The sequence below is a fragment of the Marmota monax genome, unplaced genomic scaffold, assembly GCF_021218885.2.
Source record: "Marmota monax isolate L192 unplaced genomic scaffold, Marmota_monax_Labrador192_F-V1.1 WCK01_AAM20220418_F8-fsc00024, whole genome shotgun sequence".
Lineage (NCBI taxonomy): Eukaryota > Metazoa > Chordata > Mammalia > Rodentia > Sciuridae > Marmota > Marmota monax.
In genome coordinates, this window is record NW_026695224.1 from 19307612 (window position 1) to 19335268 (window position 27657).

The 27657-nt window shown below is 53.5% G+C and overlaps 4 protein-coding genes across 25 annotated transcripts; 2 read left to right on the forward strand and 2 right to left on the reverse strand.

Annotated features, from left to right (window-relative positions):
• Nucleotides 1-370: 370 nt before the first annotated feature.
• Matcap1 (microtubule associated tyrosine carboxypeptidase 1) lies at nt 371-8529 on the reverse strand. 6 transcript variants are annotated; one of them, XM_046435096.2, is made up of 7 exons: nt 8117-8529; nt 4661-5280; nt 4436-4579; nt 4039-4171; nt 2786-3091; nt 2604-2701; nt 371-1620 (listed from the first exon to the last, which is right to left on the reverse strand). In XM_046435096.2, exons 2-7 carry the CDS (start codon nt 5222-5224, stop codon nt 1456-1458), a joined length of 1410 nt encoding a protein of 469 aa, XP_046291052.1. In that variant the 5' UTR covers nt 5225-5280; nt 8117-8529; the 3' UTR covers nt 371-1455. The 6 variants fall into 6 exon arrangements, 5 of the variants coding, with proteins under 5 accessions (XP_046291052.1, XP_058431959.1, XP_058431958.1 ...); XM_058575976.1 differs by lacking the exon at nt 8117-8529 and adding an exon at nt 7502-8096 and having other exon boundaries at nt 2664-2701; XM_058575975.1 differs by lacking the exon at nt 8117-8529 and adding an exon at nt 7626-8090.
• A 99-nt stretch (nt 8530-8628) lies between these two features.
• On the reverse strand, nt 8629-15687 carry Exoc3l1 (exocyst complex component 3 like 1). Of its 12 annotated transcripts, none has more exons than XM_046435042.2 (15): nt 15173-15687; nt 14884-14954; nt 13579-13735; nt 13206-13381; nt 12907-13126; nt 11440-12052; nt 11245-11362; nt 10984-11109; nt 10812-10912; nt 10508-10618; nt 9632-9761; nt 9388-9510; nt 9153-9308; nt 8937-9061; nt 8629-8855 (listed from the first exon to the last, which is right to left on the reverse strand). In XM_046435042.2, the coding sequence occupies exons 3-15, from the start codon at nt 13622-13624 to the stop codon at nt 8666-8668; spliced, it is 2235 nt and encodes a 744-aa protein (XP_046290998.1). In that variant the 5' UTR covers nt 13625-13735; nt 14884-14954; nt 15173-15687; the 3' UTR covers nt 8629-8665. The 12 variants fall into 12 exon arrangements, with proteins under 12 accessions (XP_046290998.1, XP_058431956.1, XP_046291003.1 ...); XM_058575973.1 differs by having other exon boundaries at nt 13579-13738; XM_046435047.2 differs by lacking the exons at nt 14884-14954; nt 15173-15687 and adding an exon at nt 13954-14182 and having other exon boundaries at nt 9153-9269.
• Nucleotides 15688-15780: 93 nt separating this feature from the next.
• Nucleotides 15781-22199, forward strand: E2f4 (E2F transcription factor 4). 2 transcript variants are annotated; one of them, XM_046435058.2, is made up of 10 exons: nt 15781-15971; nt 16414-16523; nt 16664-16825; nt 17143-17186; nt 17808-17869; nt 18086-18383; nt 18883-19023; nt 20911-20958; nt 21169-21213; nt 21325-22199. In XM_046435058.2, exons 1-10 carry the CDS (start codon nt 15837-15839, stop codon nt 21438-21440), a joined length of 1161 nt encoding a protein of 386 aa, XP_046291014.1. In that variant the 5' UTR covers nt 15781-15836; the 3' UTR covers nt 21441-22199. The 2 variants fall into 2 exon arrangements, with proteins under 2 accessions (XP_046291014.1, XP_046291013.1); XM_046435057.2 differs by having other exon boundaries at nt 15783-15971; nt 18823-19023.
• A 188-nt stretch (nt 22200-22387) lies between these two features.
• Nucleotides 22388-26911, forward strand: Elmo3 (engulfment and cell motility 3). Of its 5 annotated transcripts, none has more exons than XM_046435052.2 (20): nt 22388-22699; nt 22844-22884; nt 22971-23043; nt 23234-23284; nt 23473-23642; nt 23735-23834; nt 23937-24088; nt 24172-24250; nt 24350-24400; nt 24485-24607; nt 24706-24837; nt 24939-25040; nt 25144-25252; nt 25359-25495; nt 25597-25760; nt 25853-25965; nt 26063-26167; nt 26265-26347; nt 26429-26515; nt 26603-26911. In XM_046435052.2, exons 1-20 carry the CDS (start codon nt 22622-22624, stop codon nt 26813-26815), a joined length of 2163 nt encoding a protein of 720 aa, XP_046291008.1. In that variant the 5' UTR covers nt 22388-22621; the 3' UTR covers nt 26816-26911. The 5 variants fall into 5 exon arrangements, with proteins under 5 accessions (XP_046291008.1, XP_046291009.1, XP_046291010.1 ...); XM_046435054.2 differs by having other exon boundaries at nt 22676-22761; XM_046435053.2 differs by having other exon boundaries at nt 22389-22884; nt 23234-23365.
• Nucleotides 26912-27657: the final 746 nt, after the last annotated feature.

Sequence of the window (27657 nt, forward strand, 5' to 3'; positions counted from 1 at the left end):
TTTTTTTAGGGTGGTTTATGTCTCTAAGAACCTGAACATTCTGGTGCCCCCACAACACTCCAACATCTAGTTCACAATCCCATTCCACACACAACAGCCCATGCTGTAGGTGATCTCAGAGCTAGACCCATATAGTAGGATGACCTGAAACCTGTTCTTTTCCCTTCGTGAGCCATTTGGGGAACTTTTTAGACACTGGCCCCATTCTATGGAAGAAACTGGGCTTGGGGCAGGAAGCAAGGGAAGAGGACTCTGACTATCTAGGGACAGATAGTCAGAGCCCTCTAGGGAGGGCTCAAGAGTTCACAGCCTTTGAAATTGAGATTAGAGGGGAATTAGAAGGACCTTAAGTAGACAGAGGCCACACGTGTAATTTTAATTGCCGTTTTAATTGTCTGGCTTCCCTCTGAACTGGGAGTTCAGTGAGAATTTTAACCAGTAACTGGCACAAGGTGCTCTATACATATGTGTTGACTAAATGAATAAGAACTCTCCAGCTGTGTTTCCAAGTTTTATAGATGGGAAAACTAAGGCCTGGGATAGGAATGGGACTGGGTCAACCTCACGTAGCTGAGTCTAAGCAACAATCAGCTGTGTATTTCTCCTGGCCCAGGACAATAAACCTAATGGGCCTGCGGGTGGCTGCTCCCAGGCTATGCCAACTCTTGCCTAAGACCAACTGGGAAAGTGTGGGAAAAGACAGGAAGAGCAGAGGCCAGTGCAAGGGTCAGGTGAGCTTTTGGGCTCGATGCACAAGACCTGAAGCCCAGCATGTATGTGTCCATGTGTGTATAATGAAGGTAAAGTAGAAACAATTGATACCTTCCAGTAGTGTCCTGTCCCTCCACTGTTACCTCCAAGCTCCAGGCAGTAGAACACAAAAGTATTGAATAAACACATGACCAGTGAAAGAGGCAAAAATGCTGGAAAGCAAACCCCAGCCCAGCTGGGTCTATACCATCAGGACCCCTGCCCTTTGAGCCTGTGTGAAAGCCAACCCCAGGCGCAGGCAATCACCCCAGAAGAAGGGATCCCAACCCCCACCAGGACCCAGTAAGAGGTAGACAGCAGGAATGCTGAAGGAGCACCAAGGGGCAAGGTGGGGGAAGGGACAGACTGGAATATTGGACACCCAAAGCATCTCATGCAAAAACAAGTTTCTACTCCCAAACCACCCCTTATTCCCATTAACACTCAACACCCCCCCCCCCTGTCCCCAGGACTCCCCTCTGCTCAACAATTTGCCAGAAATGCTGCCTGGTCCACAGGCACCAGGAAGACTATCAAGGGACAAAAACCTCTGATGCTGCTGCCTGTCCTTCCAGAATGCTCCTGGCCTCCCAATGCCCCCAAGAAACACCCAGGCTGTAGAAGCACAGAGCAATCAGCTTCTTATTCTGGGGGCTGATCTGGAGGCCTCTGCATAGGACTTCTGCTGACAGCCCTCAATAAACATCAATCAGGCAGCAGGCGGCCCAGCTCTGCTTCATCCAGGCGATTGGTTGCCATGATGTGCTCCAGCTGCTGCCGATAGCGTTCCAAGTCCTGCATGAAGTGGGGCACTCGGGTATTATCCAGCACCCCATGGGGCCGTAGGTGATCCACATCCTCATAGGAGACCTGCAGGGAGGAAGCTGAGCTTCAGAGCTAGACAGAGCTCCTGGCTTTTAGACAGGTGGTCCCAGCTCTGCTGATGGCTCATGGCCATTTGCTCCCAGGGCTCCTTCTTCCCATCAACCCACCACACCCACAGTCCCATGCCCATGCTATGTACCTCTAAGCTCAGACCTGGGTCTCTGTTCTTTCTCTCAACATTTTCTTTTATTCTCCTATCTTCTGATATAGGTATCCAAATGCCTCCTGAACACTTTCCCCTGAATATCTAGCTCTAAGGCACCTCCTCATAGTCAACATCTGGGTACCAGCCCAACTCTTCAGTCACCCAGGTCAGGTCCAGGGAGGATGCTTGGACTCTCACCCTCCCACTCAGGGCAGCCACTGAGATAAAGGAATATCCACTTTCCAAAGAGCTCTCCAGCTTGACCCTTCCTCTCTAAATACATGATCATGCCTGGTAAGGCCATCATCATCAATCTGTAAGAGTGACAAGACAGCCTCTTCTTCTTGCCAGCATACTCTCTTCCCTAGGACTCCCTTTTCAGTTCCCCTGCCATATAACTCCAGAGGGAGCCTTCGAAAGCAAATAACTGCACCATACTTTCTGCTTAAAGCTCTTCCAGCTCCCCACTGCTTCAAATGAGATCCACTCTTCTCTGCCTGGCACAGAGACCCGAGACTTGGTGGTCCCTGGCCATTTGTCCAGCCTCCTTCCCCAGGCCTTCCTAATTATTCCCTTAGCCTGGAATGCTCACCTCCTTTGAAATGCTGCACCTACACAACCCTATAAGCTGGGTCAAGTACCTACTTTTGATTGAATTAAAATGAAATGAAATGACTAGAAAGTCATTTCATCTCCTCTGCTCAACCCCATCCATGCTTCCCGCACCAGAGAGGTCAGACACTCGGATCTCAGTCCAGCAAGAATCAGAGGTGCAAGGAATATTGCAGAAAGTGGGAGGGCAGACCGGGAACCCAGTCATCACCTTGCCCAGCGAGGTCAGCAGTGGGAAATCAATGGTTTGGCGGTGCCGCAGAATACGCACGATGCCGTCCAGGTACACTTGGTCCTTGCTGAAGCAGCCTGTGAGTGCAGGAGCCAGTGAGTTCTTGAGGTGGAGCCCCAACCCTCGCCTCCGCCCAAGTCAATACCCTGCGTCCTGCCCACCAGGCTTGGAAGTGTCGGTCTGGCCACGCTTGGCGCGCACGCAGTACTCCCAGCGAACGTCAGCGTCCTGCACGTAGCGCGCCAGGTCCTGGAAGAGCTGGCGGAAGGACATGCGCGCGGCGCGATGGATGGTGTAGTAGAGCAGAGCTGCGCGCCACAAAAATGGCTGCTTGCGAAACAGCACGCTGTGCAAGCTGGCCAGACCCTCCTCCGTGGGATTGGCTGGCCGCAGCCCATACTGCAACCGGCCCTCGGTGCTGTGCCACGGTTGCTGTGCATTGTTCACGCCCCGCAGGTAGTGAGTGCCTGCGGAGAGGGCGACGGGGAAGCTGCGCTGGGCGCGGGGTGTCTGGAGAATCCACCCTGCGGACCTCTAGTGGCGACTCTAGTATCTTCACGTCCCCAAACTCAGGCTGCCCCAGCCCCAGACAAACATACTCACCAAACCCCAAGCTGCGTGAAGACCCTCCAAAGAAGAACCTGCACCCAAGGGCTCATACAGACTCAGACTCATGCATGAATATTCCTCCACCCATCTCAGCATATTCTCTTATTCTCTCTCTCCCCGTCCCTATGTCCCTATCCCAACTCATATTGTCCCTCCACCCCCACCCCACCCCTGCTTCCTCCAGCTTTCCTAGAGAGAAGGAACACACACACACCACCCAGCCCCAATATCTTGCATGCCCTCATCAATCACTAGATAATCACATTGATTCCCCCAGCAAAACCACTTCTTGCCCAGGACAATAGGATTCTTTATGAGGAAGGAAAGACAGAAAGGAATAGTGATTAGTGTCCTGTGCCCTCCTTCCCAGCCTGGTCTGCCTGCTCCTAAATTATACTCTGTGTGACCTCAAACAATTCTATTTCTAGGATCTGGCCTACCACCCACCCTAGAGGGCCTGTCAGTTGGCTGGGCTGGTGGGACCCTCAGGGTTCTCCCTCTGGCCTGTCAGAGCCTCAGCAGCCTTGCCCCACTGTCAAAGGAAATCAGAGAGAGAAAAAGACATCCCCCAAAGGAACAAGAGATTAGGGTAAATCCGGAGAGTGGGCAGGTGTGTTCTGGCCTACCTCTGTGAGCCAGAGGGAGGAGGCAGCTGTTCAGGAAGGGCAAGGGCCTGTCCTCCTCCAGAGGGAAGAGGGAGAAACAAAGGAGGGGGTTACTGGGGCCCCTCACTGCCCACTCCCCAGATTTCAGCCCTTTCTCATCTCCACCCCTCTACCCACCTACCCATGACCCCCAGCCTGACCTATCTCATGGCGAAGCATGCCCTCCAACCAGTATTGGCGAGCTCCAGTCAGGTTGATGGCCAGTGTGGGTCGGCTGTTCTCCACCATCATCACAGCCTGAGACAGCAGGTCCTCACTCAGCTGCACCACAACCTGCAGATGGCAGTGTACTGAGCCATGGTTACTAGCCTTGGGGTCGCTGTGTAGGTGGACCCATCAATGCCAAGGTCAGCCAAGCTAGACACTGTTCAGGGCACCCTTTACCACTTCTACTCAGAGCTACCTCCCACCTCCCTGAGGCAAGAACAGGATTTGTCTCGGATCACCTGCTGGCCAGGTGTGAAGCTGGGCCTGGGACCACCTGCCAGACAGACTGATTTGGGGCATGTTAGGGGCTGTGTAGGCAGGAAAGCTCACCTCTCCAACGCATCCCTCTTTCTGCATGTATTTGCGCACAATGGACCAAATCTGGCACTTAGTCAGCAGCTGGCCCCCGGTGGCAGCCTCAAAGTGTTCATAGGTGCCAAACTTCTCCAGAACAGCCTCAATGATTCCAACTGCCTGCACACAGGCCACAGTAGCTTGTCAGGCTAGGTCCCTTGAGTTGTCAGGGGCAGGGTAAGGTGGGCAGGGTGGACTGACCTGATGGATGAACTGTCCAGAGGCCTCACAGTACTTCTCCAGCACAGTGGTGGGCATGGGCTCCTGGTACTCGAACTGTGGGTTGTAGGTGTAATGGGACTGGAAGAACTTGTCCCTCTCACGGTCCATATTGGTTGGCCTCAGTGCCACCAACATACAGGGGCTCTTGGTACCACCACCTGCATCCCTTCGAGTCTTAGCAATGTGAGGCAGAGAGGCTGCAGCCCGCAGGGTACCCCTACCTGCACCCCGTCCCTGTCCAGGAGGGGCTGGTCCCCGGGTGCCACGCCCTCGACAGCCAGCACTGTTTACAGTGTAGGTGCTCTCACTCCTTCGCATGTGGCCACGGCCCAAATGCAGTTTTGAGAAGGGCTGCTGCTCAGGCTGGGGCTGTAGCCCTGAGGGGACTGCCAGAGCCAAAGGCACAGCCAGGGACTGAGGCCAGGGGTACAGGGGTGGCCCATCTCGGTCTGGGCTCTTTAGCCTATGGTGCAGGGACTGGGGACTGGCAGGCAGACTGGGGGGTGCCTGCTCATACACCTGAGCCCCCGAGTCCAGCACCATTCTGTCCTGAAGGTCACATCCAGCTGGGTCTCTCCAACTTCCCACACTGTTGACCTCTGGGGACACAGAAGGATGTGGAAATCAGCATGAGTGGGTGTGGTCAGAGGAGCTGAAGGCCCTATAGGCTCCACACTGGCCTTGCTGGGCTGTTGGTGGGCCCAAGGTCTGCTGCCAAGGGTATGGGTAGTTGTTCTCCTACCCCCATTCCAGTGTCCTTTCCCTCTAGCAAGCTCATGCAAGTAACATGGGCTGGAACAAAGCAAGAGAGACAGTTTTACATACCCACCTAGATGGTGCTTACTATAATTCCCTCAGCCTGTGAGCAAAGGGCAAGGACTGGGTCCCTACTCATGATTCTAATCTCTGTGCTCAGCGCTCACCCAGAGTAGACAGAGAGCAGCCTCAGCTGCCTGGATGAACCATAGATAAGAGGGCTCTCAGGGGATGCCTTCTATTTACTGCATCTTCTTGGTACCACTCTCCTACATGGCTTCACCTACACATTCGTTCCCACCTGTCCTCTGTCAATTTGAATGCCTGAGTGCCTCTTATGCCAGTATCTACTGTATTGCCCTCTCTTCTGGGCCATCTATTCATATCCAAATTAGAATCTGCTTTTGGGAAGCAGAGGGAGACTTCAAATCCAAGCCAATCTCTGGCCTGTACCCTACCTGATGCATCTTCCCAGTGGTCATCCAAAGCCAATATCAGGGCACTCACCCCTGACTCTGTGCCAGGGCTCAGTCCAATCCAGTTTCTCCCAAAGACTGACTAGAGACTGCAGACTCTTGAGCACCCTTGCCTGTTCAGGGACTCAATTCCAGCCTTTCTTTTTTCTCCTACATCACCAATCTCTTCCTCTCCACTGAATTCTTTCCATCAGCATAGGTACATGTTGTAATTTATCCATCTTAAAAAACAAAGCAAAACCTGCATTTGAATCCACACTTCTCCAACTACAGCACCACTGCATTTCCCTCCAGCTGCTCCTTGTTGCAGCACAACACCCAAAGTCATCTCTACCCAGTCTCCAATTCCTTATTTCCTATTATTTAAAGTTCACTTCACTTAGGCACATGTCCCCCACTCTCCATCAAAATTGACCTAATCAAGGTGATCGACAGTCTTCATATTGATCATCAGCACTTCACACAGTTAATCCCTTCATCTTGGAAACTTGCTGTCCATTTCACTTTCCAAATACACTGGAACTTAGTTCTTTTTCCATCTCACTGGCAGTTCTTTCTTGGTCTTCCTTGCTGATCATCCCTATCTCCCCAAACTCTCAACACTATAATGGCCCAGGACTTGACTATGGGAACTACTCCCTTCTTCATTTATGCTCATTCCCTAAGTAACCTCACCCACTCTCATATTTTTTTTTGTTTTATTTTGCCTTGGTGCTGGAGATCAAACTGAGGGCTAAGCATGCCCTGTACCACCAAACTATACCCCCAGCCCTCACTCTCAGCCCTCAATATGAGTCATCAGCTCAAATTTCTTGCATAAACTTTAGACAGGTATTGCCAGTTTTCATACAACATTTTTGTTTAAAAGGCATCTCAAACTGCATATGTCCTTTGTCTAGAAAGCCCCCTTAATATAATGACACTAATAGAAAGTGACTTCCCTAAAATCTCTGCACAAATATCAAGATCTTAGAAAAGGTACTCTAGCCAGGTGTAATCCCAGTCACACACAAGTTCAAGGCCAGCCTCAAAAACTTAATAAGATCCTTTCTCAAAAAATAAAAAAGGCTGGGGATGTATATCAATGGTAAAGTATTCCTGGGTTCAATCTCCAGTACTAGAAAAAAAATCACCTTAATGCACCTCTATAAAATAATAAACTTCCTCCCCCATCTTCACCACAATCCACCCCCAGCCAGGAATTATTGTTTTCCATAGCACTATCATCACCTAAAGTGTACTGCTGTAAGCTTTATATTTTTATGATACATCTGACAATTACCTGTTTTCACCTTTCTAGCATTCACAGCTGTGTCCCTAAAACCCAGTGCCTGACCCAGAGCTCAATGAATGAACTCAAGAGCCCTTCTCAGAATTAGAATAACCAGCACTTTGCTTCCTCATTTAGACCTATCTTCCCCCTCCTCACTCTCCTCCACCCAGTCCAGTGACCAGCTGCTTGAAGATTATTTCAGGTCTCAGGTTTCATTCCCCTAAACTAACTGAATAGTTTCCTGGACTCCACACTGGTCTTCAGGCTGCTACCTGGACAATTCCCTTCCATTTCCCCTTCTTTCATTAGACCTACCTCCTCGCAATTACCAGAATACGCCTGTTTCTTTCACGTTTCAGGTCCTTCCGCCAAGAATGCCCCCGCAATGTCTCCCTGGAACAAACTCTTAACCATTTTCAGGGCTCCGTTTGGGCCTCACCTCCTCCGGGAAGCCTTCTGGGCGTCTACAAGGTCCCAATGCCTCAATGGTTTCTTTACCGCCCTAGGCAGTCACTGCTAGAGCTTGGGTCCCTGTCCTCCTACCATCCCTCGAACTCCCGGTGGGTAGGGGACCCGTCTGATTCGCCCTCATGTCTCAAGCACCCAACACCAGATGCAGAATGAATGGCTGGATTGGGGAGGAGCCCTTGACTACTGAAGGCGTGGTCTGGTTCCAGATGAGGGGTGTGGCCAGCGCCTAGAGGTTTACGTTGAAAAGCCAATGGGAACCAAGAGATCCAGGAGGGGCGTGACCTGCAGCCAATAAGCGGTAGGGGGATGGGCGAAGGGCGTGCCCAATGGAGGGCGGGGCCAAAAGACAATGGAGCGGGGATGGGGGTGGTTCTCTGGTAAATCAAAAGGGTCGACCGCGCGCCTAGTCTCGGCCTTGGGGTTTGGGTAGGGGGTTTGGTCCGCGTGCAGCGCCCCCACCTGTTTGTTCCTCTGCTTGCCGCCTGCGGTTCTCGCTCCGCAAAGCGGGTCGCTCGTCGCCCAGCCCGCGGGAGCTGACGCCGATGACGCACCGCTCTCCGGCGCGCGCACGCTCTCACGAAATCGGGAGGAACCTGTCAATCTGTGGCGACGTGCACCAAGAGAGTCTGAGAGGGCTGAGTCCAGCACCACGCCATGCCACTGGGCGGGGTGTAGTTGTCGACCCGTCCCATTGAAGAGTTTCCAGGCCCCGGCTGGGGGCAGGACTCAGGGAGGTGGAAGTACTAGTCATTGCCTGGGGGTGAATACCTGGGGCGCAATCTGTGTACCCGATAGGAGCTCGAGTACTCCGGAACATAGTCCACAGAGAGGAAAATGTCTGGATAGGTGAGGCGCTGCCCATATTGCCAGGACTGCAGCCAGGATACCTTAGGCGTGTGCATGAACCCCCTAAATTTCACAGAAATTTTTATTTCATCCCTCTCCTTTCCCAACACATAGAGATTCAGGCGTACGTGGCTCATATTTTATTCTGCATGCACGGGAGCTTCAAGAGCAGGGCCCCGAGGGAAGACAGGAGGAGAAGGAGGGCGTAGGCGCTGGCACCAGGCTGAAGAGTGCACGGTGGCCCGTGAGGGGCGAAGGCGGAGAGCCGTCCTGCAAGGAGATGAGTGCAGCCTGACGCTGCTCTCGGGACACGTCCCCACGCAGGTCCAAAAGGGCAGAGACATGGTCCTCGCTGTAGTGACACCAGAGGTGCATCGGTCCTGCACTTCCCTTCCCTGGCTCCTCCCCCTTCCCCGCTCCACCGTCCCCTCACCTCACGTCGGGAAATTGTTGCCTCAGGCCTGCCACCTCAAGGCCAAGCAGCGTGGGGTCCCGCAGGTTCAGCAACTCCCTCAAGGCGAGCAGCACCGGGGCACAATGCGAGTTCTCCTCCAGACCCTGGGCACATTGGAGTGGGGTTTCAGATCGCCCTAGGCTCCCACCCAATCACTGAGACTCTTGCCCGTCTGCCCTCCCAACGAGCTCTCACCAAACGGAGGAAAAGCTCCTTCAGCTGGGCAGCATCGTGCCGCAGACGCTCGGCAGCCTGGGTCCGTTCGTCTGCATCCCGGCACACTAGGCGGCCTTGCATCAGCGCTCGTAGGTACTGCAATACCACGGTGCGCTCTGCCTCTGCCAACAGCAGCTGCAGGGCAGGTGATCAGAGGGATTATATCGCCTCTCCCATCCGACTGCCCCCTCCCAGTCCTTTCCACTGGACGCACTTTAACCGCGGGGCTCCTCACGCGCCAGAAATCCTGGCAGAAGCGCGACGTCTGATCGCACACACAGTCCAGCAACTCAGAGCTCGACAGCCACCGGCGCGAGGGCACAGACTCAAACAGAGGCTGAGGAAAGAATGAGAGGAACTGGAGCTGGAGATATGAGCCTATCTGGCAGTCCCTGCAGAGAATCCCAAAGGTACACCTTATCTCTCCCATCCTTATTCCGACGGGAAGGAAGCCTCACCTGGAGCTCCAACTGCAGTGCCTCCAATACTAGACGGCAGATCCTCCTCTGCAACTCGTCCAGCGCGGCTTCTATCGGAGCCAAGATCCCTGAAGCCACTCCGTCAGGTTGCAGGCTGGACACAGAGGAGCTGGACCAAAAACACGACTTCAGGACCAAGGCCAAGGCCTGAACGGGCCTCGGTGGTTCAGCCACTCCGACGCCACCTTGTGGCGCAAGTGTGTGGCGGGAGGGGGTTCCTTGCCCTCTGAAGGTCTCAGGTACTGACCAAGCTAGGAGGGGTATTCTCAGAAGCTAGAAGAAGCACACAGCCCAGCGGGACCTGCCTCTAATTCACGATGTGACCTTGAGAAAGTCAGTTTTTTGGTTTCTGCTTCCTCGTTTATAAGGGAAGGGAGCTAATCCCAATCAGGAGGAGCACAACTCAATCATTAATTTGTCTGTTCTCCCTATCCCCATCACAAAGAACACAACACTCAAGAGGAAGGTAATTTTTCTTATTTCTGTCCACAAATGTAACCTCAGACATAACTGGGCACAGAATATAGCCTTGATAAATATTTGCTGAAGGGATGAATAATGGCCCTATGTGCCAGGCACTGTGGTAGATATTATACATCTAATATCTCATGTGATTCTGAGACCATTCCATTATTACCCACAGAATACTAATGAGTATTGATTAATGAGAAAATCAATACTCAAGAGATATTAGGTTACTTGGTCATGTAGATATTAAATAACAAAACTAGGATTGGAACCCCTGAGTTATATGGGCTCAAAGTTCTGAATGGCCTAGTGTGGGCCTGGTTGGTACCTAATAGAAACTCAGCAGCAGGTGGGTGAAGGTAGTTTTTCTTGGGGGCCTTCTAGTACCTCAATGCTGTTTGGTGGTTGAAGGCGGCCAGGAGGTAGGGCACATAGTGAGGGGCCATGGCTTCCCCTCTGAGGTGATCTCTGGAGAATCGGATCAGAGCATCACTGAAGCTGCAACAGAAAGATGTGGCTGGACTTTCTGCTACTGTGGTGCACCCACAAACCCAGCCCTGGTACTCCTGCCCGACTTCCAAATCCTGTTTGAAGGATCCCTTTCCCATTGGTGTATACTATTCACTCAAATCCCCTTTAGGCTGTCCTGGGAGCAGGGTGGGGATTGGGAATGGGTCCGTGCTTGGCAGACCTCCTCAAGAACGCTCCCAGTTCTGACAGTGCCATGCCATGCATCCGCTGCTGTAGCGATTCACTGACCAGGCTGGTCACACGAATGTTCTCAGCCAGGATCTATAGGCAAAAATAGGCAACCATCAGCAGAGCCCTGAGCTCTGCCCTCCTCTCTGGCCATTCTCACCCACCTGCAGTACGATAGCTGGCATTGGTGAGTGGTAGAAGCCAGATGGGTCTGTGTTGGGCTCCTGCTCCCGGCCCCACTCAGCTATTTCCCCATCCAGTGCCTTCTGCAGCCACTGGGCCACACTTGCCTAGGAGAAAGAGCAAATGGCAGCAGGGTGGCAGGATGTAGCAGGGTAGTGACCCTGCCAAAGACAGGAAGGCTCTGAACTCTACAGATAAAGGCCACAGCTGATGGGCAGAGTGTCTCTTCCCTAACTACTTACCTGGACTTTGGCCACAAATGTTGCCTCCAGCTGTTCAATGTTCTCCAAGGTCAGGAGGGGCTCCAGCTGGGAAACATCAGCCTCAGGCCCCAACTCCAGGCTCCCCATCATTTCCTGCCTGGAGATGGGTGGCCCTGTGTCACACTGAGTTCTCCCCCACCTCTAATCCTCCCACTTCTTGCCAAGGACACTGACCCCAAGTACACGTGAAGTGCCCAATGCAACAAGGCGAAGGCATCAGCAGCTCCCAGCTCAGGCCCTGCAAGGAGTTGCTGCAGGCTGCGGCGCAGGCCATTGTGCAGGGTATGGGCCCAGAGCTGCACCACTTTGTAGTGTGGTGGGCAACAGGGTGCTACTAGTGCCTCTGCTGTGGCCAACTCAGCAGGCAGGGCCACTTGCAGAGCCTCCAGCCACCTTGCTAGGGCTCCTGGTTCAGGAAGTGTGGTTGTTGAAAAGTGGACTTGCTCCAGGCCTCTCTGTAGTGCACGCAGACAGCGTTGCCGCCAGTCTCGGGGAGCCTGCCCCACAGGAGTTGTGCGCCCAGCCTCCACTTCTGCCACACGAATAGCAGCCACCAGCAGGGCTGGATCTTCCCGTGCCAGCTTCCTGGCAGCCATTGCAGCTGTCTCCACAGCCTGGCTCAGTGCCTCAGCCAGAAGGCCCAGGCCCTGGAATACTGGCAACTCAAGGCCCCCCAAAGGTGCCCATGTCTCTTCTTGCAGCTGCTCCAATTCCCGCAGGCTCACATATGCCTCCAAGAGCCTCTGGGCATCAATCAGGGTCTGCGTGTGGGCCATTGCAGCCGGCACTGATGGGGGAGAGAAGACAGATTTGGGTCTCAGCCTTCCCCCCTGTGCAATGGATACAGCAAGGGATACTGAGGCTCTGAGACTGGAGTGTTATATAAAATGTTTAATAATCAGTACAGTCTTGACCAATTTGAAAGGATCCAGGCAAAATCCTAGCAGCCTGGTGGGTCATATGCAAACACTTGAGCTAAAAGAACAAGAGGAAAGCCATTCACCTCCAAATAGATACACCTCATTAGAGAATTATTTCAATATGTTAGCAGTATATTAGTTCAGGCTAGCCACAGCCACTTGACTGGATTATCCTCATTCAAACATCCCATTCATGGGAAACCCAGGATGAGCTGATTTCACATGCTGCTTCATATGCCATTTGTGTGTTGTTGTTTTTTTGGGGGGGAGGGGTACCAGGGATTGAACTCAGGGGCACTCAACCACTGAGCCACATCCCCAGCCCTATTTTGTATTTTATTTAGAGACAGGGTCTCACTGAGTTACTTAGCACCTCGCCTTTGCTGAGGTTGTCTTTGAACTCGTGATCTTCCTGCCTCAGTCTTCCAAGCCACCAGGATTACAGGTGTGCATGATCATGCCCAGCCATGCCATTTGTTTTTGTTTTTGAAATTTTATTTATTTTTGTGATGTTGGGGATTGAACACAGGGTTGAGCACATGCTAGGCAAGTACTTTACACAGAGCTATACTTCCAGCCCCTTATATGCCATTTGAAGCCTGGTTTATTCTCTGGCTGGTTCCTAGTGCAGTTCCCCCACCAGAGCTCCAGCCCTTGATCAATGGTGGGCATTTGTGGACTCATTATTGGAAGCTGAGGCCCAGAGTCCTTGCACACTCACCTGCCTGCAGCCGGGGCAGCAACTGAGACAGGGCCTGTAGTTGCTTGTGTTGGGAAACCTGCTCCCGAAGGGGCTTTAGGCTCTGTGAAGCCTGGGCCATACTCTTGAGCAACTCGTGGGCCTGGCTCAGGGCTTCACGGGTTCCCTGCACAGCCTCAAGGGCACGGGCCAGCTGCCACACACCAGTCTGCACACCTTCCAGATATGACTGCACCACTGACTGTGAAGAGAAGAGCCAGTGAGTCCTGGGCAGCCCTAAAGCCCACTCCTAGTTCTGCTGTTCCTTGTCCTATGCCTACCTTAATACGTGCTTCTAGGGAGCAAGTACGCTGCACCTCGCGACTGCGGTACTGGCCCAGCCTGGTCAGCTGTTCTGGCCTGTAGAAGATGCCTGAGGCCCACTTGAGTGCTGCACCCCTGGCCAGCTGCTCTGCCCTCTCCTGCTCTGGCCACTCAGTCCCTGAGCAAGAAAAGCCTGGGCAACCATGTCAGTCAGGGAGGGCCTGTGGCTGCCAAACATGCTGCCCTTCCTGTTCCCCAGTCCATTCCCAGGACAATCCACTCCTCTTTGTCCTGTAGAGATCCAGGCAGACCTGGCAGGGAGGACCAAACACCACATTCCCATATTTCTTGCCATCAACCCTCCCCCAACCCACCCACCAGGGCTCATACCACAGGGAAGTGCAGGCTTCATTTTGTCCTTGGCCGCTGAGTCCATCGCGGGTCTGGAGGAGTCGGAAATGAAGTGGGAGCAAGGATGAGGATCTGGGTTAGAGAAGACAGAGTGGATGCTCCTTGTCTCCTTTAGGCTGTTGCCTCTGTTTAGGCTCTGCTGAAGAGAAGGGAGGTTCTTGCCCAGCCCCCTCAGGAAATGAGAGGGAGGCCAGTGTGATGGGGGAGGCATCTGGGAGGACTTCACTTGTTGGGTTGGTGGGATGTGCCCCTGCCGATGCCAAGTGAGGCAGGGTGGAAACAGGCCTCACTTGGCATCTGAAAGACCCTGTTCCTTCTCTGAGATGGCCGGGACAAGTTTGGTACAAAACTTACCAGACTTGACCAGATGTCCAGTTCTCCCTCCTCCACAAACAGCCTTGACCTTGAGAATGACCCTCTAGCCCAGGCAGAATTGGGCACGCCCTTCACTGTTCACGGGGCCTGGGTGACTCCAACCACTCTGGCACACAACAGCAGAATTCCTCTCCCCAAGGAAGCCTCTCTTCCACTTCCCAGGCCAGAAGCCCCTCCCTCCCCAAGGCAGAAAGGAAGGAAGCTGAGTCTCTGGCATTTTATTCCCAACAGGAAAGAGCATCTGTAGTGAGGTGGGGAGTGCTGGGCGCCACTTCCCGAGGGGCGGGGGTGGGGGGGTGGCTCTACTCCCTGTGATCATCAAGTCTTGACAAGCCCTCTTAGTGATCAGAGCAAAGACATGAAGTAGATTCAGCCTCAACCTGGGATGAAGGGTAAAGTGTACCCTGGGAGGAGGCTGTGTACCTCTGCACAGCAGAGGTCATAAACTGTAGTGAAGAGGGAGCACAGTGAGTGATGGCAGGATAGAGGTCTGATGGCTGTGTTAATTCTGTGAGTAATAAGAGCCATGGAAGGGACTACAGGATAGCGATAATTTAGTGGATATTTGGTGCAACACCCAAATCCATCCTTCAGGGCAGAGGCCCTCATTCCCCAGCTGCCCATAGTGTAATCTGCTGAAGTTTCACAGCTACCAAGTGTAAGGCTCTGAATCAATACTAGGGTACAAAGGCTGGGTACCTGAACTGAAAATGTAACTCAGTGGTAGAGTGCTAGCTTAGCACAGATGAGGCCTTGGGTTTGATCTCTAGAACTGCAATAACAACAACAACAACAACAAAGACTGGAACACTTGAGAAGGTCTACCCTAATTTCAGAGCTAGTGGGCTGTGCTGAGGCCTCTATTATAATTGCATCTTACTCATAATTCCGCTTGTCTTACTCCCTTACCAAGGTGGATCCTCAATAGACTTGATGCCAGCAAATCCTTGTTTCAAAGTCTGTTTCCCAGAAAACTTGACCTAAAATAACAACAATAATAAGTAATAACCATGTTAAAAATAACAAAAAGTCAGGTTCCATGGCGCTCTCCCATAATCCCAACTAATTCAGCTGAGGCAGGAGGATGGAAAGTTCCGTCTCAAAAATAAAAAAATAAAATAAAAAGGGCTGGGACTATAGCTCAGTGGTAAAATGCCCCTGGGTTCAATCTCCATTATCACAAATAAACAAAACATACCAGCAAAAACATAATTCTTGCAACATGCCAGGAAGTGCTCTGAGGTCTTACTTGTATTCTTACAAAGGTAAACAGCTTTGTATTGGCAGAGAAGTTGTTGTAAAAGAGTTCCACGACCTCTGAGCACTGTAGTGTGGACAGAAAAGAAGATGACCCTGGGACCATGGAAGGAGGGCAGGGATAAAGAGAAGTGGTCAAGCTAGATGTAGTTAGCGCTTGCTGCTTGGCAGGAAGTAAGGGGCAGAAAGAGGGTTGGTGACCCCAAATCAGTGAGGCAGCCTTTTCCAACAGTTTTTGGGGAGCAGGCTAGACTTATCAGACAGTGTAGTCTCTCCTGAAAGGGCTGGGCAGATGGTTTGGGGCCAGGTTGGCAAGGAAGATTCCGACGGCTTCCTATTCTCTACTGTCGGGGCTGCTCGCGGACTTCCTCCACATCCCTCCCCCACTTGTCAGGGCTTGTTTTCGTCTTCTTCGGCACTTGAATATTTACGGATGTTCCCCGAAGTTTTACGCCCTTGTTTGCAGACAGGAATTGCGCCAGTTCCCTGGGAGGACACGAGGCGGAAGCGGAAGTAGCGACGGTGGCTCCGGCGGCAAGGAACGGAAGCGGAAGTGGCGGCGGCGCCGGCCTGGCCTGGCTGAGGGGAGGCGGCGGGCGGGCGCGATGGCGGAGGCCGGGCCACAGGCGCCGCCGCCCCCGGGCACTCCAAGCCGGCATGAGAAGAGCCTGGGACTTCTCACCACGAAGTTCGTGTCACTTCTGCAGGAGGCCAAGGACGGCGTGCTTGACCTCAAGCTGGTGCGGCACGGGCTTAGGGGCAACAGGGGGAGCAGGATGGTGGGCCAGGCCTGCGCCGGTAGCGGGAACCCTTGGACGTGCCCGCTGAGTCTTCTGAGAGCTGGCCGCCATCCGTGTGCTTTCTCGCAGGAGAGAGGCCGGGGGCTGTTTCATTCATTCGGCCGAGGCCACTGAGCTTCACCTGTGTGCCAGGCTCCAGGCTGCAGGTGCTAGCCCTCGTGCCCTCCCTGACAGATGAGGGGTAAAGAGCATCAAAACATCCCAGTTCAGAGCTGTGCCAGGTCTCCCCACCCCGGGGTCCCGAGCTCCTGAAGTGCCTAGAGGCACTACAGCGGGTTGGAACCCAGGCTACATCCTTCCCAGACCACCCAAACCAAATCTCAAGGTAGCTGGGGTACATCTGAGAGTGAGGCTGAGCACTCTACTCTCTTCTGCCCGCCAGGCAGCTGACACCTTAGCTGTGCGCCAGAAGCGGCGGATTTATGACATTACCAACGTGTTGGAAGGTATTGGGCTGATCGAGAAAAAATCCAAGAACAGCATCCAGTGGAAGTGAGTGGGGATATCTGGGAAAGCAGTGTGGTCACCTACCCAGAAGTGTCAGGGTCACGGGGTGGAGGGTGCCATTGAGAGCAGGGGCCATGGGACTTGGAGTTCCTGGCAGTCCCTCTCAGTCTCATTCCCCCACTCAGGGGTGTGGGGCCTGGCTGCAACACTCGAGAGATTGCCGACAAGCTAATTGAGCTCAAGGCAGAAATTGAGGAGCTGCAGCAGCGGGAGCAAGAACTTGACCAGCACAAGGTGTGGGTGCAACAAAGCATCCGGAATGTCACAGAGGACGTGCAGAACAGCTGATATCCTCCTGGCGGTCCCTGCTTTGGGGGAGGGGGCAAAGGGCCCCTGGTTCAGCTGGGTTTGTTCCTTGGTGTCCTGGGCCCTGTCCCTCCTGGGAGGATGGAGCCTCATAGCCAGGTCCTAGCTTCAGGCTCCTTTCTCAGAGCCCTTCCCCTTCCATTCCTAGCCTATGATCTCCCCACATGGACCCAGGCCCCAGAACTTCCCCTGAGGGTGTGTGTGTGTGTCACACCTTTGCTAAAGTGTTGGGTCTCCTTTGTGGTCTGACATCTGACATCACAGGTAGGGCATCAGCGGTTCTCCTTAACCCTCACACCTTGGCCTACGTGACTCATGAGGACATCTGCAGATGCTTTGCTGGTGAGCAGAGCCTGGGTAGGGGGAGATGGGGTAGGGCTAGCCTGAGCCACAGCCCTGAGTATCAGACTCAGTCCCCAAGGAGAGTTCCATTTCTTAAGATAGTCCCTGGGGCCTGCTATATGAGTGAACGCAAGAATTCTGGGGTGGGTCCCTGGGTTTGCCCCCATCAACATTGACTTCTGGGTTTGTCTTGACAGTAGCACAAGGAAGAGAGTGTATATGTGTTTGTGGGTGACATATGCAGGGGACAGTGGTCCCCACTTCCACCCTGTAGTTAATTCAGTTGCATTGTGGATACAGGAGCTATTACCCTGTATCCATTTTGTATTCCTCAGATTGGTTCTGGGAAAGGAACATAAGCCTTGGCCAAAACACCATTCCTAGGGAACAGGATTGTTACTTGAAAAGTGAGATGCCCATGGTCAATGATCTTTCACTCCACAAATGTGTTTGAACCATATTTCCTGGTTACTGACCTGGACTATTAGAGAGAGAAGCACTTTAGCTCTGCCCAGTCACTGTGGGTATGGTGGAGGTCTGTTTAGTTCCTTAGAGACTGATCTCCTACCTTGCTCCAAGGGACAGGCACCTCCATTCTCAGCTCACCCATTCTCGTTCTAGGAGACACCCTCCTGGCCATCCGTGCCCCATCAGGCACCAGCCTAGAGGTGCCCATCCCAGAGGTGGGTACTCAGCCCAGTCAGGCGGTGTCAACTGAGGGCGGGTGCTGGCTGTGGAGTCTGATAAGTCAAGGGTGGGGTAGGTAAGGGGAGGCCTGGGGTTTGGGGTTATCTCGGAGGATGGGCAGCCTGGTTGTGAGGACACTGTTGCCCTGACCCAGGGTCAAGCAGGAGCCGTGCCTGCTTGTAATTCTACCTGTCCCTACCATCCACCTCTAGGGTCTCAATGGGCAGAAGAAGTACCAGATTCACCTGAAGAGTATGAGTGGCCCCATTGAAGTGCTGCTTGTGAATAAAGAGGCATTGAGTTCGCCACCTGTGGCTGTGCCTGTGCCACCACCTGAGGATCTGCTTCAGAGCCCACCTGCTATTCCTACCCCTCCACCTCTGCCCAAGCCTACCTTAGCTCAGCCCCAGGAAACTTCACGTCCAAGTAGTCCCCAGCTTACCACTCCCATCCATGTTCCTGGCAACACAGAAGTCCCAGGGGTAACGGGTCCAGCAGCTGAAATCACAGGTGAGGCCTAGTGGGCAGCTGGTGTCGGGGTTATCTTCTGGGGCCTGAGAAGCAATACCTCTGTTGCGGGGTGCCATACTCAAGAATTGGATTAGACTGTCAGGGTTGGTCTTTCCCTGGTCCCCACCTAACCCCCCTTGCCATGGAAGTGAATAAGCTTTTTTAAACAGGGAAGATCTGACAGTGTCTGACCTACTTTGGCAACCCCTCTTGGACCCATGTTGTCCAGGAGTCTTCCTCCTTATAGGACTTGTGCCTCTGTCTCCTTCAATGACTTGTTTCCAGGTTAACTCCTCTGGAGTGACTGGCAGTGTCTAATTCTTGGAAACCAGTCTGGAAGCCAGAACTGTGGTCTTTCTGGCCATGGATTCTACCCAGCCAATTTCAATGACCCACTTTCTGCCCACTGTGTGACTGGGTTTGGGAAATGTTGTTTCAGTGAGTGGTGGCTCTGGAACTGACAGCAAAGACAATGGTGAGCTCGGCTCACTCCCTCTAGGCCCAACAGCACTGGACACCCGGCCATTGCAGTCTTCTGCCCTGCTGGACAGCAGTAGTAGTAGCAGCAGCAGCACTAGCAGTTCATCCGGACCCAACCCTTCTACCTCCTTTGACCCCATCAAGGTGGAACCGACAGGTGGTGAGTACTTGTCCCTTCTATACCCACCCCACCAGCAGGGAGAGTCTAGCCTTAGCCCAGTACAGGTTTGCTGCAGAATTGGGGCTGAAACCCAGCCCTGCTTTGAACCCCTGTCTGATATCACCACTCTCTGCCAAAAGCAGTATCTGGCCTCTGAGTCAGTGCCAGTGCCCTTTTGCCTCCCTCTTGGGCTAACATGGAACTCCCTGGCCTTCTCTTAAGCCCTGCCTGTCACCTCTAAAAGCACCACTGAGTCTCTTACCCCACTGATTGACACTTGCTCCTCCATGTCACCATCTCATCTTCCTTGTCTCTTCTCTATGTGGACCCCTGGAAAAAGTAATCCCTAGTCTCCTCCTTATCTCGATCATCGTCAGTTGACAGCCAGCAGGGTCCCTGCCCCAGCTGTAGTAGTGCTGCTCTTAATGTGGTCCTGAACCCAGCAGGTTTCTGTAAGGCTGGACTCTGGTGTTCTCTGCTGATGTTATCCCTCTTTGGCTTTAATTATGCCAGTCCTTGCATCTTTCTGTGTATCCCAGTTGCTCTGTTCTGTTTCACACTGTGGAAGGCTCCGGATGTAGGTATAAGAATTCTCTAGCCTCCTCTTAGTGTACAACTTTTGCCTGACCTCCACACCTCTGTGGCACTGACTGTCCTCTTCATCTCCAGTGAACGCTTCATTTCCACATGTCCTCAATTTAACTCATTTTCCTCCTGAAATTTGCTTTTCCATCTCCATGGGCACTCTACCACTGGCCCTAGTCACTCAGGCTGTCTTGACACGTGGGTGTTACTCCAGTTCTTTCTCTGCTGCCCAACCCACATTGCCTAGTGAGGTCTGTCTTGAGACATCCTTTTTGCATTCTCAGCACTCAGGGTGACTACTAGCCACCTTAATTCCAAACTTGTTAGCATCCTTCTCTTAATCCTTACTGACAGAATGATTTTTCTGAAATATAAACCTGACTTTAGCATTTCTCTTTTTATAAAAGTACCTTCATGGCTGGGAATACACTTCAGTGGTAGTATGCAGGAGTCCCTGTTCAATCCCCAGCACCAAAATGAAAAAAAGTATCTTCAATGGTTCCCTAAAATGGAAAAAAAAAAAAAAAAATCCAAATTCCTAAACCTGGTTTATGGCATCCTTTTTGGTTCTCTCCAGTATTATTTTCTTCCCATGTGTATCCTTCCCATATGTAGTAGGGGTCATCACCCTGTAGTATTGTCCCTTGTCAAAGTGTCTACCTCCTCCAGGTGACCCCACCTAGGGTGTAGCCTCTGAGGCCAGCATAGAGCAGGTGCTCAAAAGGATGGGAGTGAATGGGGTATGGCATCCTCCACCAGACAGGGTGTGCACACTGAACCCAAAAAGGGACAAAAGTCTGTTACCCTCTTCAGAGCCTCTGAATTAGAAAAGCTATACCAGTCATCTGCAATGGGTCTGGTACCCTGGGCTCAGCACTGAGAAATTCAGATGTAGCAGAAGAGATCAGAAAATAATACCAGCTTGGCCTGGGTTGGATCCTTAGCTATGTGGAGCCCTGGGTAGGTGAAGTAGGATCTGAGGAACATGGGGCCTCTATTGTGACCAGGCTGGATCTCTACCTTGAACATGGCTTTTTTATTTTTATTTTTTGGTACCAGGGATTGAACCTGGGGCACTTAATCACTGAGCCAAATTCCCAGCCCCTTTTTTTTTTATTATTATTATTATTTTTTGGTTATATGTTTTATTTAGAGCTAGGGTCTCACTGATTGCTTAAGGCCTCGATAAGTTGCTGAGGTTGGCTTTGAACTTGCCATCCTCCTGCCTCAGCCTCCTGAGCCGCTAGAATTACAGGTGTGCACCACGGTGCCCAGCTCAACCGAGACTTTCTTGTCTTTCAGTTTTGGAACTCCCCAAAGAGCTGTCAGAAATCTTTGACCCGACACGAGGTAGGCTGCATTCCTTCTGGTGTTGGGGATAAGGAATGTGATTCATTGCATGTCACAGCTGTTGTTTGTCCCTTTTGAGGACCTTTTGGTTGTGTTTGGTACTCAGGACAAAGGGTAAAATCTCCTGATTGGGGTTTAGGGGAATCTTTCATGGATTTTGATGAGTGAAGTGGTATAGCTAGAATGTCACTGTGTTCTCTCTATTTTCAGAGTGTATGAGCTCAGAGCTGCTGGAGGAGCTGATGTCCTCAGAAGGTGGGTGGTATGGAGAGGTGGGGCCTCAGAAAGTGGATGGCTGTGGGCAGGAGCTTGGGTGGCTATTGGATGGGGCTTTGGCACAGGGCCTTAGCCTAGTGCTCTCTGCAGTGTTTGCCCCCCTACTTCGTCTCTCTCCACCCCCTGGAGACCACGATTACATCTACAACCTGGACGAGAGTGAAGGTGTCTGTGATCTCTTTGACGTGCCTGTTCTCAACCTCTGACAGGGATATACGCCGAATGGCTGGAACCCAGACTGTCTGAGTTGGGGGCTGCCTGGGGACTTTCCCCCCACCCTGCCCTTAAAAGGCTTGAGAGCCACAGACTCCTGGCTTCCCCAGCTTTCCCACACTGCAGTTCTGGCCACACCTCTTGCACTGGCGCTTGTACTGTGCTAGTAGAGCAAGGGAAAGGGGCTCAGCCCTCTCCATCATGGAGCCAAAGTGTTTGCCTCTTCTTTTCTGGAGCCTCCCCCATCCCAGGCTCAGCTGCTACCCAGTGGCACTGACCTGTCATTGTCCCCATAGGGCACCTTGTCCAGCACACTGCCCTGCTCCTGCCAGCCCCTCTCCCCAAAAAGAGGGAAAGGCAGGATGGAGCTGGGTACTTGCCAGCCAATACTCTAGCTTCCTTAATCACCCACTTACCCCAAGCTTCTCCTGGACCTCTCATGTGCCCCCCACTTCTGCTGGGCCCTGAGCCCTGGGAACCTGCAGGTGGCAGTGGTGGGTGGGGGGTGCTAACAAGAAGGAACTGAGGTCTTTAGCTAGAAATCCCTGCAGGTCAGTCCCTGAGGCCTGATACCCCGTAGCTCCCCTTCATTTCCATTTATTCATTTACCCTCATTTAGAGCCATTTGCAGAGATTTAGAAAGATTTACAGTAACGAATGGATTCCTATATAAAGATTATTTTTATACTTTTTGCAGCAAAAGGAAATTGTAATATTTGTACAGTGTCCAAATAAATAAAGACCATGCCTAAGGCTATCTCTGATCTGATTTTTTGGGGCCCCTCTCTGGGACTACTTTGGATTGGTGGCAGGATTGGGTTGGGTCACTTTGCTGGAATGGGAAGTGGAGCAGCAGCAGGCAGCCTGCCCTCCCCACCCCCACCTGCCACACCTTGGCGCGGGGCGGGGCTGTCTTGCTGGGGCAGGCGGGCTGGGCGGGCGCTGGCCTACCCTCCTGCCCCCGGACTCCAACCCGGAACTAGCCTTGGCTCCCTTGGGAAGGCCGCGGCTTCTGGCCAGGAGTGGGGGCCTTGTCGGTGAGTGCGTGCCACCGGAGCCAGGTCGCGGACAGAGGAACGCCCTACTCGTCCTCAGGGACTCCGGGGCAGGTGCGCCCTCAGCAGGAGGTGGCACATTTCGTGGAAAGTGCAGGCACCCACGGCTGGGTTGGACCATGGCGCCCCCACGGAATGTGGTGAAGATTGCTGTCCAGATGCGTGACGCCATCCCACAGCTCATCCAACTGGACCAGGTCATCCGGCCTGTCCGGCCTCCTGCCCACTGCCCACCTCTGGGGTCACCCATTTCCCTCGGGTCAGCTCAGCCCTCCTTATTCAGCCCCCCATCCCCCAACTCTTCCCCACTCCCGCCACGTGAATGACAGCTCCACTTGCAGGCAAAACCCCTGGCCGCTGTGTTGAAGGAGGTGTGCGACGCGTGAGTCCGGTGGGCCGGCAAGGGGTGGGGGAGGGGCAAGTGGGAGGAAGCCTCCTACCTGCCTCCCTGAGCTCTGTGACCCGCAGGTGGAGCCTGACTCACTCGGAGCGGTACGCCCTGCAGTTTGCTGATGGGCACAGGAGATACATCACTGAGAATGTTAGTCCCCCTGTTCTCCAGCCCCCATGCTCCACCCTATGACCTCTCTAACCCACCTGGCCCTGATTCTGCAGACTCATCCTCCCCCTCTCCTAAAGTGAATTTCACTGATCCCCTAATCCTGACAACCCAGTTGATCACCCTCAGAACTCTCCTTGACTGTGTTTCCCCTTTCTGCTGTTTTCTGCAGAACCGCGGAGAGATCAAGAATGGCAGCATCCTGTGCCTCAGCACTGCCCCAGTAATGCCCCTCTTGGCCCCATCTTCTCTTGCCTGCCTCTCTACTGCACTCCTTTAAAGTGCCTGGTGGCCTCTGCCCTAGGTCTGGCCCCAGCTCAGCAGTGCCCCACCTAGTGGAAATCTGGGTTCCTACTCTTCCAGTCCTTAATTTTCCAAACTCCACCTCTGCTCTCTTCCCACTCCTGCCAGGACCTTGAGGCTGAGAAGCTGTTGGGTGGGCTGCAGAGTCCAAGTCGAGAAGTGCGCCAGGAAGCCCTGAGGCACCTGGTTCTGCTGGCCACAGACATGACCTTTGCCCAGGAGGTCATCAGCCGTGATGGGCTTCAGAGACTAGGCACCATCATTGAGGATGGGGACGAGTGAGCACAGGGCTGTGGAGGGATGGAGACATGGTAGGGCTTGGGGGGCCTGGTCTGGTCCTGCTCAGCCCCAAATGTGCCCCCCACCCCAGCCTAGGAGAGGTGCTAGCCCTCGGGCTGAAGGCCTTCCTGGAGCTTATGGAGCACGGTGTGGTGTCCTGGGAGACGCTCAGCATCCCTTTTGTCAGGAAGGTGGGTGGGCTTTTCTAGGGGATGTGGGTAGGGCAGTTGGGCAGTGCCAGGGTCTGCCCCTTGTGGTGGTCAGGTGGCAACAATACCCTACCCCTCTTACAGGTGGTATGCTATGTGAACATGAACCTGATGGATGCTTCTGTGCAGCCCCTGGCCCTTCGGCTGCTGGAGAGTGTGACCTTGAGCAGCCCTGCCCTGGGCCAGCTGGTCAAGAGTGAGGTGCCACTGGATAGGCTACTGGTGCACCTGCAGGTGTAAGCTCTGGGGTGAGGTATAGATGGGGGAGCATGATGAGATCCTGGGTGTTAAGCTGAGCCCACCCCTCCTCCTGCTATAGGATGAACCAGCAGCTGCAAACCAAGGCAATGGCCCTGCTTACAGCCTTGCTGCAGGGGGCCAACCCTACAGAAAGGAAGGTATCTATCTATATGGTAGCTGCTTGGAGGGATCAGCTGGTGGGCATTGTGCTCCACCCCAGTATTAAATCATTTAATTCCCCTTCCCATCCGCCTCAGCACATGCTTGACTACCTGTGGCAGAGAAACCTTCGCCAGTTCATCTACAAGGTAGGAAACTAGGGAAACCCCTCCCCACGCCTCTTCTCCCAGTAAGCCCACCTCAAACCCTTTGTCTGTCTGTCTTTCCTCCAGAACATCATCCATAGTGCAACACCACTGGGTGATGAGATGGCCCATCACTTGTATGTGCTGCAGGCCCTTACACTGGGGCTGCTGGAGCCACGCATGCGGACACCACTTGACCCCTATAGCCAGGTGTGTCTTGGAGGTGGGTGGGGCACAGCTTGAAGCTTGGGATAGCTTGAAGCTTGACCTTAAATCTATGATATTGTTCCCCCCAATAATGACCCCAGGAGCAGAGGGAACAGCTGCAGGCCCTGCGCCAGGCTGCCTTTGAACTGGAAGGGGAGTCCTTGAGCACAGGGCTGAGTGCTGACCGTCGACGTTCACTCTGTGCCCGAGAATTCCGCAAATTGGGCTTCTCTGTGAGTGACCCCTACCCCAAGTCCCCACCTTGGCCTCCATTCAGGCTATGACTATACCAGAGGCTATGGCCCTTTCTGAGTGCAAGTGCTCCCACCCATAGAACAGCAACCCTGCGCAGGACCTGGAACGTGTGCCCCCAGGCTTGCTGGCCCTGGACAACATGCTGTACTTCTCCAGACATGCACCCAGTGCATACAGCCGGGTCAGTTACCGGGTAGGGGAGTGGGGATGGCAGTAGCCTCACCTTGGCAGGATCCCTGTGGGCTTAGCCAAGACTGTCCCATTCTCTGCTCCCACTACCCCAGTTCGTGTTGGAAAACAGCAGCCGGGAGGACAAACATGAGTGTCCCTTTGCCCGGAGCAGCATCCAGCTGACTGTGCTACTGTGTGAGCTGCTCCGTGTTGGGGAACCTTGTGAGTGGAGCTGGGCAGTGTATCTGGGGACAGGGGACGGAAGGGCAGAGAGGGCCAGGGGCTGCACACACCTTCTCCCTGAGCCCCTCCTGCCCCCCCGCTCCAGGCTCCGAGACAGCCCAGGACTTCTCGCCCATGTTCTTCGGACAGGACCAGAGTTTTCATGAGTTTTTCTGTGTGGCCATCCAGCTGCTAAATAAGACCTGGAAAGAGATGAGGGCAACACAGGAAGATTTTGACAAGGTCAGTGGGGTGGGGTGGGAGGACTGGGAGGTCAAGGAAGGAGGTTGCTCTGAGGAGGGCCCCAGAGCTCAGGTCCCAAGCTGAGCTTAGGGTGGCCCCAGGTTATGCAGGTGGTACGGAAACAGCTGGCTCGTACGCTGGCCCTGAAGCCTACGTCCCTGGAGCTCTTCCGAACCAAGGTGAACGCGCTCACCTACGGGGAGGTGCTGCGGCTGAGGCAGACAGAGCGACTGCACCAGGAGGGCACACTGGCCCCTCCCATACTGTGAGTTGGTAGAATGGCTTTCCAGTGCCAGCTCCCACCTATTAAGGTGCCCCAGGTCAGTCCTGATCTGTGACTCCCCACTTCCCACCCAGAGAGCTGAGGGAGAAGCTGAAGCCAGAGCTCATGAGCTTGATCCGCCAGCAGCGTTTGCTCCGCCTCTGCGAGGGGACTCTCTTCCGCAAGATCAGCAGCAGGAGGCGCCAGGGTCTCTGAGTGTGCTGAGGAGAGGCAGAGGTAGCTGGGTTGGTCCCAGGGCCCCCTCTCATCATTCCTTCCTTCCCTCTTCCTTGTTCTCTGCACAGACAAGCTGTGGTTCTGCTGCTTGTCCCCAAACCACAAGGTGCTGCAGTATGGGGATGTAGAGGAAGGTACCAACCCACCCACCCCAGAGAGCCTGCCCGAGCAGAGTAAGCAGCCAGGGGTCTAATACCTGCTCTCTCCAGATGCCCCATGCCCTAGGGCTGTCTGGGGCCCCAGTGATCAGCCCAGTATTTCTTCTTGCAGTCCCTGTTGTTGACATCAGGGCACTCCTGACAGGCAAGGACTGCCCCCATGTCCGGGAGAAGGGCTCCGGGAAGCAGAACAAGGTATATATAGTGGGACCAGCGGCTTCCTTTTGCATGCCTGCACTAGTCCATGCTCAATGTCCCTGCTTTCTGCTTCCCTAGGATCTTTATGAGTTGGCTTTCTCCATCAGCTATGACCACGGGGAGGAGGAGGCATACCTCAACTTCATTGCCCCCTCCAAACGTGATGTGAGTGTCTGGGTGAGGCTGAGTGGAGCAGATGGGTAGGGGAGCAGATTGAACAGTCTCTCATGAAGCTGGCCCCATCGTCCTCAGTACTATCTGTGGACAGATGGGCTGAATGCCCTGCTAGGCAGCCCTATGGGCAGTGAGCAGACCCGGCTGGACCTGGAGCAGCTGTTGACAATGGAGACCAAGCTGCGATTGTTGGAGCTAGAGAATGTGCCCATCCCCGAGCAGCCACCACCTGTGCCCCCACCCCCCACCAACTTCAATTTCTGCTATGACTGCAGCATTATTGAATCTTGACAAGCTGGCCAGGGGCCACAGCTGCCACCCCTATGCCAGCCACAAGGGGTGGAGGCTAGAGAAGCATGGGAAAAAATAAAGTCAGCTTGGCTCTTAGGTGTGTGTCAAGCTAGCTGTGAACCTTGTAGGCCAAGCCACGAGAGTCATCCTCTGACTTCAAATTTAGTGAATGAGATACGACAACAAGGTAGGACTGCAAACTTGAGCAGCTACATTTGGGGGGCTTGCGCTCTAAGTTGGATTGGGATAGGTTGGGGCTGTTGCCCTTCTTCCAGATGAGTTCTTATCTGAACTAGCTGAGAGAAGTAGCAGGCCAGGAGACAATGCCCTAAATGGATGTTTCCTGGGAAGCATTAATAGGACCATAGTCTAGAAGCTCTGCTTCCAGAAAGCTCCTGACAATCTTACCTCAGTCTTCATCCCTGCTTGGCTCTGGCCCATGTTCTTTGTGGCACTTGGAGGCCTCTGGTGACAGGTAGTAAAGGGACAGATGTAAAACTGGGCCTGCTTTCTGCTGAAGGACAAGCTCAGATTCCAAAGGGCATCCCCAGGCTTGAGGGAGTATATGGGCTGATCTGGACAAGAGGGAACTCTGTGCAGGAAGCACTGCACAGTTCTGATGAAAACCTAACTTAGGAGCATGAATGACATGGGGGCAGATGAGGCAAAGTGTGTTGGGCCCAGCTGGAGGCTGTGGCCACAGCCTCCAAGCCACTGAGGCAGAGTAGAGCACAGCAGCCCATGGGACCCACAGGGCAGGCTGAAAGCTACCACCATCCTGATTTCCTTCTCCATGCCACTCATTATTTCTCCTTCCCAGTGTCTCCTCAAAGATTGTGTTG